At 43.2% G+C, this 14,525-nt stretch overlaps 1 protein-coding gene across 2 annotated transcripts; it reads left to right on the top strand.

The window, feature by feature from the left end:
- The first annotated feature begins 9,113 nt into the window (after positions 1 to 9,113).
- Positions 9,114 to 13,463, top strand: LOC110716308 (uncharacterized protein YpgQ-like). 2 transcript variants are annotated; one of them, XM_021894919.1, is made up of 7 exons: positions 9,117 to 9,431; positions 10,618 to 10,648; positions 10,808 to 10,826; positions 11,365 to 11,462; positions 12,097 to 12,195; positions 12,785 to 12,957; positions 13,270 to 13,463. In XM_021894919.1, the coding sequence occupies exons 1-7, from the start codon at positions 9,264 to 9,266 to the stop codon at positions 13,354 to 13,356; spliced, it is 675 nt and encodes a 224-aa protein (XP_021750611.1). In that variant the 5' UTR covers positions 9,117 to 9,263; the 3' UTR covers positions 13,357 to 13,463. The 2 variants fall into 2 exon arrangements, with proteins under 2 accessions (XP_021750613.1, XP_021750611.1); XM_021894921.1 differs by lacking the exons at positions 10,618 to 10,648; positions 10,808 to 10,826 and having other exon boundaries at positions 9,114 to 9,431.
- The last annotated feature ends 1,062 nt before the right edge of the window (positions 13,464 to 14,525 follow it).

Here is a 14,525-nt window from a genome sequence, read left to right as displayed (position 1 = left end):
GGGAAGGACGACACATGGTAGTCCGATTCCTAGTTGTAGAGGAACTCTCTGCCTACAACATGATTCTGGGTCGCCCAACCCTGAATAGTGCCAAGGCTGTTATAATCCCGTCACTTATGCTGCTTAAGTTTGAAAGGGACAATGGAACAGTCGGCTCCCTAAGGGGAGATCAGAGGATGGCCCGAGAGTGCTATCTCTCGGATGTCAAACCCACTGCTAAGGCCACTGGGTCAAGTGGAGAAAAAACAGACCTTGACAATGTCAAGGAAAGTGCGCCTGTTCAAGAAACAGGCGACAGAAAAAGAAAGGCGTCCCAGACAGAGTCCGCCAGAAAGGCAAGAAAATAGCAATCATTGGCAGAGGACCGGCCGGATGAGTTCCGCCCTCAGCCGGCTGGTGAGCATACGGACCTGATATTAGACGACTCCCGCCCTGACCGAACAGTCAAAGTTGGGACGACTGCTCTGAGAAACCTTGGTGATGACTTTCACAACCTGTTGAAAGAATACAAGGACATCTTTTGCATTTGAAGTCCATGAAATGCCAGGCATTAGTCCTGATCTGGCAGTACACAAACTCGCTGTGGATCCGAAAAAGAAGCCGGTACGGCAAAAGAAGCGGAACCATGGTGAAGAAAGAGGTCAGGCGGCCGCCGCCGAAGTCAAAAAATTACTTGATGCAGGGTTCATTCGGCAATGTTACTTCCCAGATTGGGTTGCAAATGTGGTACTTGTTAAAAAGCCGAATGGCACCTGGCGAATGTGTGTAGACTACACAGACTTGAACAAGGCGTGCCCCAAAGACAGTTACCCTCTGCCCAAAATTGATAACCTGGTCGACTCAACAGCCGGCCATGCCTTGATGAGTTTTATGGACGCCTATTCTGGTTTTCATCAAATTCCTTTGTGGAAGAAAGATCAGGAGAAGACGGCCTTCGTCACTGATCAGGGATTATACTGTTATACGGTCATGCCGTTTGGTCTTAAGAATGCCCCGGCTACATTCCAACGAATGATAAACACAGTGTTCTTTGATCAGATTGGGAGAAACGTCGAGGCATACATTGATGATATGATTGTTAAGACTAAACTTCAGAAAGATCATCTGACGGACCTCCGAGAAACTTTCGCCACACTCAGGCGGCACCATGTCATGCTCAATCCAAGAAATGTGTATTTGGAGTTGAGTCTGGGAAATTTCTCGGATTCCTTATCAACCAGAGAGGAATAGAGGCGAACCCTGAGAAGGTACAGGCGGTCATTGACATGCAGTCGCCTCGTACCGTCCGAGAGGTTCAGAAGTTAACAGGTTGTCTGGCGGCCTTGGAAGATTTCTAAGCCGATCAGGCGACAAATGCCTATACTTTTTCCAGGCAATTAAGAAAAAGGCAAGGTTTGAATGGGGGCCGGATGCTGAGGCCGCCTTCCAGAAATTAAAGGTTCACTTGCATTCCTTGCCAAGGCTGGTCAGCCCTTTGCCCAAAGAAAATCTCTACATGTACCTGGCCGTCTCTGATCATGCGTTAAGCGCGGTGCTCCTTGCTGAAAGGGACGGCTGTCAACTTCCGGTCTACTTTGTCAGTCACGTACTGAAAAATGCCGAGTTGAGGTATCCCCTAGTGGAGAAATTTGGTCTTGCACTCTTCATGGCTGTTAAAAAATTGAAGCCCTACTTTCTGGCACATGCAGTCGTCGTGTATACCGACCAACCGATCAAACGGCCCCTTACCACCATGGAGTCCTCCGGACGAATGATCAAATGGGCCATAGAAATGCAGAGTCTCGAAGTTACTTTCGAGCCTAGAAAAGCAGTGAAGGGGCAAGCCTTTGCTGACTTTATTGTAGAGATGACTCGTCCTCCTGACTCTCAAGTTCCAGACCAAGTCTGGAAGGTATATGTGGACGGAAGCTCTACTTCAAACGGTTGTGGAGCAGGCGTCGTATGTCAATCTCCAGAGGGCGACAGGTTCGAGTATGCTCTACGCTTCAGTTTCCAGGCTTCAAACAATGAGGCAGAATATGAAGCTTTACTAGCCGGGATCCGCATGTGTAAGGCGGCCGGGGCAAGGAAAATAGACGCCTGTTCTGATTCACAACTGATAGTGAGTCAGTACAATGGCGAATACGAAGCAACACATCCGGCCATGATCAAATATTTACAGGCGGTCCGACAAGCAGTCGGCTCCCTTGAGGATTTCCATCTGATCCAAGTACCGAGATCAGAAAACAACCAGGCAGATGCACTCTCGAAATTAGCATCATCCGCCTCCTCCGATACTCCTCGAACTGTGTTTTGGGAAGTAATGGAGAAGAGAAGCATCGAGGAAAATCCTATTGGAATTCTAGACAGAAGCTCAACCTGGATGGATTCAATCAGGGCATATCTGACAAACGGTACACTGCCGGATGATCCTCAACAGGCGGCATCACTGAAAAAACGAGCCTCCTGTTTTGAAATGATACAGGGGGAACTGCACAAGAGGGGCACCTTCAACCCTTCTTAAAGTGTGTTACTCCTGAAAAGGGACGAGAGATACTAGATGATCTTCACTCTGGTTTCTGTGCTTCCCATATAGGTGGTAGGATGCTTGCTCAAAGGGCAAGGCGGCAGGGCTACTTTTGGCCTACTTTGGAAGCAGATGCAATGGAGATGGTGAAAAAATGTGACAAGTGCCAAAGGTTTGGCAAATTAATTCACCGTCCGGCTACTGACCTCACTACCATTCACAGCCCACTACCGTTTGCTAAGTGGGGCATGGACATTCTGGGTCCATATACGCCTGCTACAGGCGGCAGAAGGTATATACTTGTTGCCGTTGACTACTTCACTAAATGGGTAGAGGCGGAGGCTGTAAAGGGAATCAAGACGAAAGATGTAATTTCATTCATTTGGAAAAACGTCATCACTCGGTTCGGGGTTCCCATGTCTATGGTTTTTGATAATGGTCCCCAATTTGAGACGCCTGTTCTCAAAAGCTGGTTGGGAGACCAAGGAATTGGACATTACTTTGCATCTGTCGGCCGTCCACAAGCAAACGGCCAGGTAGAAGCCTTTAATAAAATCATCTCAGACGGTCTCAAGAAAAAAATTGAACGAGCAGGCGGCCTATGGGCAGATGAACTACCACATGTTCTTTGGGCCATTAGGACGACTGAAAAAGGGGCGACTGGAGAAACTCCATTCCTCCTAACTTATGGTGCAGAAGCTGTTCTTCCAATAGAACACTACGAGCCGACTCTTCGAGTAATGCTATATGACGAAGAGGCAAACTGGGAAGCTATGCGTCTGGCATTAGACTCACTTCCTGAAAAGAGGGGCAATGCTGTTTTGCGCCATGAAATCTACCGCCTGAGAATGACTAGATCATACAACAAAAAAGTGCACAGGCGTCCACTCAAAGTAGGGGACTTTGTACTTAGAAAAATGGAAGCAGTTGGTAGGGCTAACGAGTCTGGCAAACTAACTCCCAACTGGGAAGGACCCTACCGAATCTATGCGGAAGTCAGGGACGGTACCTACCGTCTGGAAACACCAGACGGACAACCGTTGCCTCGAACTTGGAATGTAGATAACCTTAAGAAATATTTCTTTTGAATGATGTAAAGTAAAGAGCTACTTAATAAAGTTGGCACTTACTATTCAATTTTGTATTACGAGGGGCATGCCGTCTGTACCTTTACAGTCGGCTACTCTCCATTGAGTTTCACTCTTTATCTTTACAGGGGCATGCCGTCTGTTCCATTACAGTCGGCTACTCTCCCTCGAGTATTTTACTCACAATACTTAGCTAAAAAGTTTAGGGCCTGGCCGATCCTGTAACTAACAGGCGGCTACCCTTCTTTTACTTAGCACATACGTTCACCAAAAACGTACCAAGGCCACTGGCCGAATGATCAGACCAGGCGCCTAGTCAACTGATCTAACTTTTAAAAACTAATCCGACCTGTCCCAACATTATAGCAGGCGTCCGGCGACATCCATTCGGATGAAATTCGTCGCAGAGAGCAGCTCCCTTTTGGGTGGAACATTGTTCTATAAACTAATTACACGGCACCTATACGACTGTCCCAAAGGGCAACCACGTAGCCGTTTTTGAGACAAGGATAACTCTATCACTAACCAAACCAGTGGTAGCAGTTGACATCTGAGTCAGATGACCGCCTGTATTACTTGGGATAAATGCAGGGGGTACCTATTGAGTTAATAGCCAACAAACATTGGCGAATCAAGGGGTCTAGCCGGCCTACGCCGCCTGGTACCTCTACTTCTCAAACAAAAGTGACGGCGACTGAGTAACTCCAAAGTTAACTCATAGTCACTCCTTCAAATTTGGTATGGAACCTAAAAAGTTTGAGTCGTCCGCCTGTTTTATACAAACAAGGGCACTCGAACCCCTATTCCTACTGGATAACCTATTGAGTAAATAGCCAACAAACATTGGTAAATCAAGGGGTCTAGCCGGCCTACGCCGCCTGATACCTTTACTACTCAATCAAGATTGTGACGAAGACTAAGTAACTCCTATGTTAACTTAATAGTCACTCAAACTTAGTACTGAGCCTAAAAGGTACGAGTCGTCCACTTGTTTTTAATAAACAAAGGCTCTCAACCAATACTCTTGCTAGGTTAACAAATAACAAATTAGAGGCCAACATTGGCAATAAAGGGAAACAACCGGTACCCGCCGCTTGTTTTCCTACTTAAATTCCTTGGCTACTTGGTAATTCTATTTACTTGGTCAAATTGAATAAAGAGTTCGAATACCGATTGATTAAATGGCCGACTGATCATCTATCCTGGAAACAGACAACCAGTCGTCCAGGGGCATAGGCGGCATACTTACTATTTGTACCTGTCTTAACGTTCGGCCATACACAACAGTCTGTCTAGTGAGCAAATTTCAAATACTTAGACAAATTTGAACAAAAACAAAAAATTTGATTAAAATGAGCCGGCCATAAAAGACCAGCAGAATATTCAAAACCCCGGCCCCCTGGCCGGGTAATTACAAAGCAAACGGCACGCAGGCCGTGAAAAGAAAAAATATACTTAAAGCTTAAGAAGGGGCAGTTCAGTATCAGCAGCAGCCGCCTGGTCAGCACTCTTCTTGCTGGACTCGGCCTTCGCTGCATCATCTTTTGATGCCTTACCCCCAAGTGGCACAAGCGCCACAACCGGCTCTTCCTCCTCCAACGCAACGTCCATCGCCTCTTCTTCAGCAGCCGCCAGGATCTGTTGATTATATATTTCCGAACACTGGCGGTACGTTCTTTCCCATGAGGCAAAGTCGGCACTGGGGAACAGTCGTTCCCAGGTCATGCGTTGGATTTGGGCGGAGTCTTCCACCATCTCCCGGACGAGCTCTTGTTTCTCTTGCTCGGCCTTGTCCGAGAGCTCTTGGGTAAGACTCTTCTCCTGGTTCACCAGGCGTTCTTTTACGTTAGCCAAAGATTTCTCCATGGCTTCGTAAGAGTGCATTTTCTGACGAAGGGGCTTCAGCTCGGCTTTAAGTTTGGTGACGGTCCCCTCCAGCTCGTCAACCTTCTTTTGGGCCGCCTCTAGCTGAGCCCGAACAGCGGCGGTCGCCTGCGCCTGATAATAAAGAAGATCAATGGTCAGTACTTCATTTTGGGCAATTTGAAACATTGCTTTATCACAGCTGGAGGCGGCCATAGCCTTTGCGGCCTTTACCTCTTTGTTTTTCCGATCAATCGGCTTGCGAAGGCTGTTGACTCGGAGCAGGGCCTAAGTACAAAGAAAAACAGGCGTCAGTTTCCAATCATAAGGGTTAACAGGCGTCCTGGAACTTCAAAAGGGTATACCTCAGCTAGGATCCCCGAAATTCCATCGAGGTCAAGGGTGCCGGCACCCTTGACCGCCTCCCTGTCAGAGGGAGGAACTACTTTAACCATTGACTTGGCTACCTCAACCAAGTCAAGTCCCTGGGGGCCGGCTGCATTAAGCAGAAGGAAAAACAAGTTAGACCTAATCAAGAAGGAAGCAAGAGTGAGTTTTTACAAGCAAGTGTCCATACATCTAGGCGGCCCCGCCTGGGTTTTTGAAGAAGTGGCCGGCTGCTTCTCAGCCGCCACTGTTTTCCTGGAAGACCCAGGAGAGCTTGCAACAGTCGTTCTCCGGGCCTTGGGGTCCGGCTGTTGCGAGGAAGAAGCCCTTGGAGTGCCAGACTGAAAACAAAAAGAGTTAGTATATGCATAATACAACTTAAAGGGGAAGAGTTTTCAAAGCTTACCAAGGGTGCCTCCTTGCTGGGGGAGTCGGCGTACGACTGCTTCATTAGCGAAACCCGCAGCATGGCCGCCGCAGTCTTAGATGCTGTTATTTTACTCATGGCGTCGGCTGAAAGAAATAAACAGCAAAGTTAGTAAAAATCCCAAGTAAACAAGGCGTGAAAAAACAGAGTATTCGTCAGGCCGGCTACCTCTAGAGCACCGACTGCCGAGGCCACAGGCGGCCAAGAAGTACTCATCATAGAGCCACTTGAAGCTCGGGACGCAGTGTAGGGGTACTTGCTCTCGTACCCCTGAAGTAGAGTTCACCCTAGTCTCTACTTTGAAGAGTCCTTTGTCTAGGATCTCTCTTTTAGCCTTTGGGGGAACAGGCGGCATGCTGCGGCCGCCTGCAAGAAGAGGCGGATCTCTGTTCCACTTGTTAAAACGTTTGTTCAGCTCCGTGTCTGAACTCTCGATAATAAGGAAGGTGTTCCGCCAATCCTTCCATTTGTTTGCCTTACCTCTCGTCATGAGGTAACCCCTGTGGCTTGTTAGTTGATACCAGCCGGTACCTCCCGACTTAGGGGTCCGGCTGAGATAGTTCATGTGGGCGAAAGCCTCAAAACTTGGCTCCACCCCGTTCAGTTCGCACCCGGCCACATAGCCGAGTACGTTTACCCAAGAGTTGGGGGCTAACTGCCATAACCCCAGATCATACCCATCTAAAATCCGCTGAACAGCCGGATGTAGTGGGAAGCGCAGACCAGCTTTGATGGCCGCCACATAGCAGCCAAAACAGCCGTCACCATAGCTGGTACCAGCCGGCCAGACGACAGTATCTTCTGGATCCGGCACAAACAGTAAATACTCCGGGCTCATTTTGTGGTTAGCAATAAAGCTCGCCACGTTGTCTCGCATGGTTGCGATCCGGCCCCGGGGCACCCTGCAGTAGTAGGGGGTGTTTTCCTCTCTGTAAGAGGCGGACGGCTCTGCCCAATTATCCCCCTTCTCCACTGCATGGGAACTTCTCGCCTCTTGTAGGCGGTTATGTTTTTCTTCTGAGTCAGAAGAACTATGGTCAGAAGAACTATGGTCAGAAGAGCTGGAATCGGACTCGTCCCCTGACGAGTCCGAAGAGGACGACTCCTCCCCTCTCCTAGAGGGGCCCGCCTCCTCTCCCTTAGAAGGAGCAGAAGGTAAATTAGACATGTCCACGGTTAGATGAGAAGGGAACACCTTGGTCCCTCTCTCAGAACTGTCAGCTTGACAGTCGCCTCGTTCCACATCTGGCGCCTGGTCAGATGTTTCGCTAAGGAGTACCCTTTGGGAGGAGCCGTCTGAGTTTGATATTCTAGCAGTCTTTTTTGTTCTGGCCATCACGTTCTGCATAGACACAGATTCAGTCGGACTTTGTATAAAGGGCAAAGATGGGTCCAGAAAAGGGCAGGCGGCACTCCTAGTCCTAGATTCAGCCGTCCCCGGTGACCGGCTGATCACTAACTTAGGGCGTGTCGTGTGCTTCCATGGTGCCATTTCAAAAAATAAAAAGAAAATTAAGAGTAAGAGAACTGAGTTACCTGAACGGATGACAGTTGATGAAGTCCTGAAAGTTCGGGTCAGTCGGCTTGTCAGAACAGGCGGTAGGCAGAAAAAGTCCGAAAATGTCAGATCAAGTTCAGGGGTCCGAATGTTCTCGCAAAAATTCTCAAATGTGAAAATGACCGAAGTCAGCACTTCCTTTTATAGGCAAAATGAGAAGGCGAAGGGTCGCTTCCGAATTCAAATTTGGGCGGGAGAGTCTCCCGGCCGTCTGCAAGGTGACACCTGTAACGGGCCGTCGCCTGTCACCGTGCGACACTTGTCACAGGCGACACGTGACCAGTCGCGTGCCACCTGTGAGGGGCAAATGATTAGGGGATTTTTATCCACCAAGCGCCGTTTGACAAGTGGACCAACCAGGTTCCGCCACGCGTCCTCCACGGACCACTTAAGACACGCCACGTGTCCACCCATGCCAAATGGGACAACCGGCCATCAAGGCCCATTTCAGTCTAAAAGCCCGATCGGCCCTAGGTTTACCTTAAACCTAGAGAGTTGCACGCTTCCCAAGGCTATAAATACTCGATTAATCCTCATTAATCAAGGGACCGAATAATTAACAGAACAAAGGAGAAACATTACGGAACACACTAATAACCGGCTGATCTCGCTAGCAAGGCAGATTACCTACATTAAATACTCTCACCTAGAGAGACCTTATTACTTTAATTTCTGTATTAATTACTCCTTAATCAGGTACTAACTTGACCGTTGGAGGCGGAGCTCTCAGGAGTCTCCGTTATTTTGCAGGTACAGGCGTCCGGTTCCAGTCTCGGAATTGTAGCTCTCCCGCAGGACATCAGAAAACCCCAAAACAGCTTGGGCAACCAATGGCTTTGCTCTAAGGGTTTCCTCTTCACTTTCTCTCTCCTATCCCTCTTTAAGCGTTTTTTTCCCCCTTTGTTTAGAAATTCAAAAAGTTACTAGAAATAAAAGACCCATTTTACTTTTCAACTTCTCAATTCACAAAATTTAATTAAAAGACAAATTACGTACTACAATACCCTTTAGTTGAGTCCTTCAGGACTCAAGTTAGTTGATCCAAAGAAATTCTCTTATGAGACCGGCTATTACTTATTGCTCTCGCCTTTCGAGGGTACAAAATTTAGACCGGGAAAAAGTGGAGAAAATACAAGTTAATATTCATGATAAACAAAAAAAAAAAAAAAAAGTGTTTATCTAGTGACATTTTTTAAAATAAGTTAACAACTTCTATTAAATGTGAGTCTCACAAATGTTGATTTATTTACGAAAATGACATTTAACTATGATATGTTATTGATTTATTTATCGAAATGTCACTCGATATCGATTTTTGTTTATCTTTTAAGGGGCTCCCTCGGAAAAGTGCGGTGCCATAGAAACAAACAACGCGCCAAAAAAAAACATTACACAGTTCCTCTTCGATCGACCAAAACTCCGACCTCCATTGAAATGGAGGAGAGGAGAGAGACAGTGAGACGAGCAGAGAAGTTGGTTGAGGAACACATGAGTGCCAACGATGCTTCCCATGATGCTGCTCACGTCTTTCGAGTTCGTGACTTGTCTCTTTCTCTTGCTGCTCAAGAAGGCCTCTCAACTTCCCCGGATTCCATGTTTATTGTAAAAAAGCCATCTTTTTCTCTTTCCTTTTTGCAATTTCATTTTTGTTTGATTGGGTTTTTCAATTGAACATTTTGTGGGTTTTTTATAATGACTAGCCAATTTTACTTAGTAAGTTGAACGTTTATGATTAGACCTAGTGTTTCCTGATTATTTGGGGAAATTCTGAATTTATCTTCTTGTTAATTAAACAAAAGTTGCTAATCTAGTGGCAAAAGTGTAAATATTTGGCCTTTTGATATTGTAGTTATCGATTTATTACGAAATTGCAATGTTGATTGTACATAGTGTGAGGGTGTGTGACATAAAATTAATGAGTAGTTGATGCGTTTGATTTGCTTTTTTTTTTTTTTTTTTGGTTAATATAGGAGACTACCTCGGAAAGGCTCATTATTTAGATTATGATCTGTTAGACAATGCTGTTCCCTATTATTCGCGGTTCACTTTAAAAGGTCCCAACTTTTGATTAACTTAAAATAGTCCTAACTTTCGAGTAGCTTAGAATGGTCCCAACTTTGAGTGGTCCACTTTAAAAGTGCTTTCTTCATTGGTGGTATTGTTAGTTTAACTTAGTATCTTTACAAGACTTTTTTTTATGGTAATAATAGTCATATTGTAGCCTTTTCCATTGAGGAATTCGATTGCTTAAAATCTATCATGCCAGCAAGGAGAGAATAGTCTTCTTTTTTTGTTAGGATGCCTATGACTTATATCACTTATTGTCTCGTACATTTTGCTCTTTGAACATTTGGTTGTTTTTTAAGTCAACTAAACACTCCCTAGTTATGACTTATATTAGTGTGCAAATATTGACTTGGGTTTGTGGCTTGGTGCCAATGAGTTGTGTGTTAACCGAAGGTTACAAATTAATACTGAATAAGTATCACCTGATTCACCTCAATAGTTGGATTTCCCTTTACTAATAGTTGCTTGCACATAATGATTGCTGTTTGCAAGTGTCTAAAAATGTGTATCCCCTTACCTTATTGAAAATTAACACTTTGTAATCTGTTGGAGACTTTTACCATAGTAAAGTGCAATAGCCTGTTTAAATTGGTACTCGAAAGAGAAAGAGGACTACGTGATGAGTGGAATAAAAACTAGCAGATAGTATTAGTATATCTTAGCATTTGTGAAGTATGTCATTCTCAGCGACTTTTTTTTTTTTTTTTCTCTATGCTTTTAGGTGGAACTTGCTGCACTGTTACATGATATAGGTAAATCCTAGTGTCTTGCATCTTGGAAGTAAAATTTTTTAGTTAAAAGTTTGAATTGAAAGAAATACCGCGCATAACGTACGAATATTACCAAAGTTGATGTGGTAATATGGGTTTTATTATACTGATTGTGTATTTCTTTGGATGACCAATTTGCAGGGGACTACAAATACGCTAGGTCAGTTATTCAGTCTTTTTAACTCTTTGCCTGAAATTGTTTCTGAGTTTTGTTCCAAAATTTTGACTACTTGATTATCAAGTCTTGCATACTGAAGGCTATACTGTGATTGAGCTTTATCTAATGAAACCTAGATGTGCAAGCCTAACTTCTGTTTTTATCAAGCAGACATTAGTATTTGCTAATGAGCTATAGATACCTTTGGAGCTTAAAATGAAATGAGTATTGTAATTTTTTGCCACACTCCCCTCTTTGGCTTTATATATGTTGATACTACGCATTTTCACATGTATTTGCACCCTGGTTTTGTGGACTTAATAAAGCCTGTGGCCCTTGGTTTTTCCTTGGAGAGGGGGTTTATTAGTCAAGCTTCATCAATTATCAATGCACTGCTAAGAAACTTGTATCTTATACTTTAAGACACAGACTTCTACTGCTTTTCTTTTTTATCGTAGAAACATCATCTTCTGTGGCCCTGACATTTTTCTCAGTATGATTATTTTTTTTTCTTAGTCATATTTTGGCCTTTGTAATGCAGAGACCCTGCCGAGGAAAATCTAGTTGAGCAATTTCTTGATAAGGAAGGCATAGAGGAGAACAAGAAGATGAAGATATTGGATATCATAAAAAGAATGGGTTTGTTCTCCTGTTGTCCAGCATCTCTTTGTAGCAAAACTTGCACTTAGGCTCTATTAAGAGAAATTTTTGCACTTTGACATACTTACATCAGCATTATTGTTTTAGATTGTAAATTATTTCTAAAGTCCACCTTAAGAATATGGTTGTTGCATACATACCCATAGTACTTTGGGGATGTTGTATACTTCACTCCAAGCTAATCTTCTCCTCTTGCACATAAAAGTGCTCGAGATTTTGAGGATTGAGAGATTGTAACTCTTAGTAAATTATCCATGCTCCCGTTGTTTATTGTTGAGACTTGAGAATGTAGACTGGGTTTTCCCTCATTATGGGTTCTATTCCTTCATTGTCGTGTTCAACCATATAAATTTGATGTATTTGCCTATGATTTTGATTTATAACCCCCTTGATTTTTCATCAATCATTGTTTTTGACCCCATAGTCCATGACAGTTGACAGTTATGCTCAATTAGATTCCTTCTGTGACTTTCCTCAACCCCCCTTTCCTCTTGAAGAAACAAGGATTTCTTATTTGTGCTTGCATATGATAATAAAAGGAAGATGGTGGATTATCTAAGTAACTGGACCAATATTTAGATTTTCTTTTATGGTAAATAGGTGATCTTTGCAGGTTTCAAAGAGGAGCTTGCAGGACTTGCAGATCAGGAATGTTCTCTGGAACTTGGGGTGGTGCAAGATGCAGATCGTCTAGATGCTATTGGGGCTATTGGTACTTTATTAATTTCTTTGTACAGTTTCATGTGTGAAAGAAGCTCCTGATGTAAACCTTTGGGAGGCTTGAATGCAGCTTAACTTCATATTGATTAGATGGTTTATATGGTGCTTGAAGTAAATAAAATCCATATCTAGGACGATGCCAACTTTTCCAACTCTACTAATTTTCTATATTGATGCTCACTGAATTCAGTTTGCTTGATAACAAAATGGTCATGCTTATTTAGTACGAAGTATTTACATAGTACTGTTCAATTTGATGATTTGGAGAACATGTCATCTTCTTCCAAGATAAAATTATACTCTCTCAATAACCGCCTCTCCCTCCCCAACTCAGTTCTCTGCTATATCAAGAATAAGGCAAACAGGAATAAGGACCATTCAGAAAAGGTTGTCAAACTAATGAAGATTATAACTGATTTCTGAATTGACCAAGGTTTTTGTCTTTTGGGACAGTGATCATGTGCCATTTTATCATGCTGTAACACTAGCCCAGTACCTTCAACTGCATCTTAATACGGTTATGATGAATAGGCTTGCATTAAGAATGTGGACAAACCTTAATTTTTTCCCTCTAATTTCAGGTATTGCTCGTTGCTTCACCTTTGGAGGAAGTAGGAACAGGGTGCTTCATGATCCTGCCATTAAGCCACGCTCTACAATATCAAAAGAAGAGTACATGAACAAAAATCAGCAGACTACTGTGAATCATTTCCATGAGAAGCTTTTGAAACTGAAGGATTTGATGAAAACACAGGTACGGATGTGATTGGCTTACTAAACATGACTTCAAAACTTCAGTCTGCAACTTTTCCTACTATTCATTTAGATTTTATTTATTGTTATTTGTCTATTTGTTCATTCATTCAGTTTTTGGATGATCCTTTCCTTTTCCGTGTCTTTAACTTTAGATTGAGAATACAGCCATTAGCGCTGTTACTTACTAAATGTGTCTGATCTTTACTGTGCCTGCATTATCATTCCACTTGTTTGTCTTTGTAGTTTCTTTAATGTCTATTTGAAGATTTATTTTTATCAGTATAAATTTTCCTACATGTATATGGTTTAGGCTGGGCGGACGAGGGCAGGGAAAAGGCACAAGTTTATGGAAGAATACCTTGAAGAGTTCTACCTAGAATGGAATGGGAGGGCATGAATAGACGGTACCAACATTGGGACTTGTAACAGAATATCATGAATTCATGATGTATACTTTTCGTGTTATTTACATGACTATTTAATGAAGCATGCTGTTATTATGAAGTGTGATTGGGTTGAAATAGATTCATCAAGTAAACTACCTTCAACTTCATGCTTATTCTTCTGTTTATTGAGCAGGTGACACAGCCTGGCTTTCTAATGTAGGCTTTTATTTTCTTGGTTTTATCACATCTCATAGAAAAGTAAGGAGGAAATTAATAAATCATTCAAGTTTTGAACCAGATTGTCATTCCCTCCAATATGGGAAAAGGGGCCATGTTTATGGCTTATAATCTTGAATCTAGTGATCGAATCGCTGCCAGACTAAAACAGGGTCATATACATGCTCCTGACTTGAAGGGTCATTTACTCATTTGAGCGTATTTAGAAATTGTCAAATTCTCTCATAGTTTCAAGATGGGCCTGAATTGGTTTTAGGGCAACCGAACCTTTAAACAACTTACTCTATCCTTTATTACTTGCCCCATTTTAATTTTTAAGGTGTTCAATTTATTTGTCCGATTTTCTTTATAATCTTTTTCTTCCCTACATATTTTTTTTTTCCTTTCAAGTCAAGTTCCAGTCACGCTTACTCACCTTTTTTTTCCTTACTTTTTCACTTGCATAGAATCATGTGCAAATGGCTATGGGCAAGTAAACCAGGATGGCGGGAGTATAATTTATTTGAGTAGGTACCAAGCTCATTCATAAATAACATGTGGACAATTAATATACTATACTATGTAACTAAGCTAATACCTTGGATCCAGGTCATGGAGTTCCGTATTTGGGGGTGGGTGCAGTAGATCTAGCCATGTTCATGTATGAGATTAATTTTACAGACCAAATGGCCTGAGAAAACGACTTTACCATCATTTCAAGGGTATGGGTTATATCTAATCTGACTTTCCTGAACCTAGTCATTCGTCAGGGCGGCACCCATCTCTCATTGGTTAGATCTTAAATGTTTATGACTGAGTTTTTTTCCAATTGTTTGGGGATGGTCCTCCCCTTTGTGGCAGTAATTAATCCTGTGCTATCCATTACAGTTAAACAACTGCAATGAATAGCACACTTGTGAAGTTGTGAGCACAGATTTAGCTGTGTTAAGAAGCCAATAGCTGA

Source organism: Chenopodium quinoa, unplaced genomic scaffold, assembly GCF_001683475.1.
Source record: "Chenopodium quinoa cultivar QQ74 unplaced genomic scaffold, ASM168347v1, whole genome shotgun sequence".
NCBI lineage: Eukaryota > Viridiplantae > Streptophyta > Magnoliopsida > Caryophyllales > Amaranthaceae > Chenopodium > Chenopodium quinoa.
This window is presented reverse-complemented; position numbering and strand designations above follow the sequence as displayed.

Bases quoted from the DNA above. Each gene is read 5' to 3' on its own strand.
- LOC110716308 (XM_021894919.1), top strand. From the start codon at position 9,264: ATGGAGGAGAGGAGAGAGACAGTGAGACGAGCAGAGAAGTTGGTTGAG. The intron at 9,432-10,617 runs GTAAAAAAGCCA...CTATGCTTTTAG, and splicing joins CCCCGGATTCCATGTTTATT to GTGGAACTTGCTGCACTGTT. The intron at 12,196-12,784 runs GTACTTTATTAA...CTCTAATTTCAG, and splicing joins AGATGCTATTGGGGCTATTG to GTATTGCTCGTTGCTTCACC.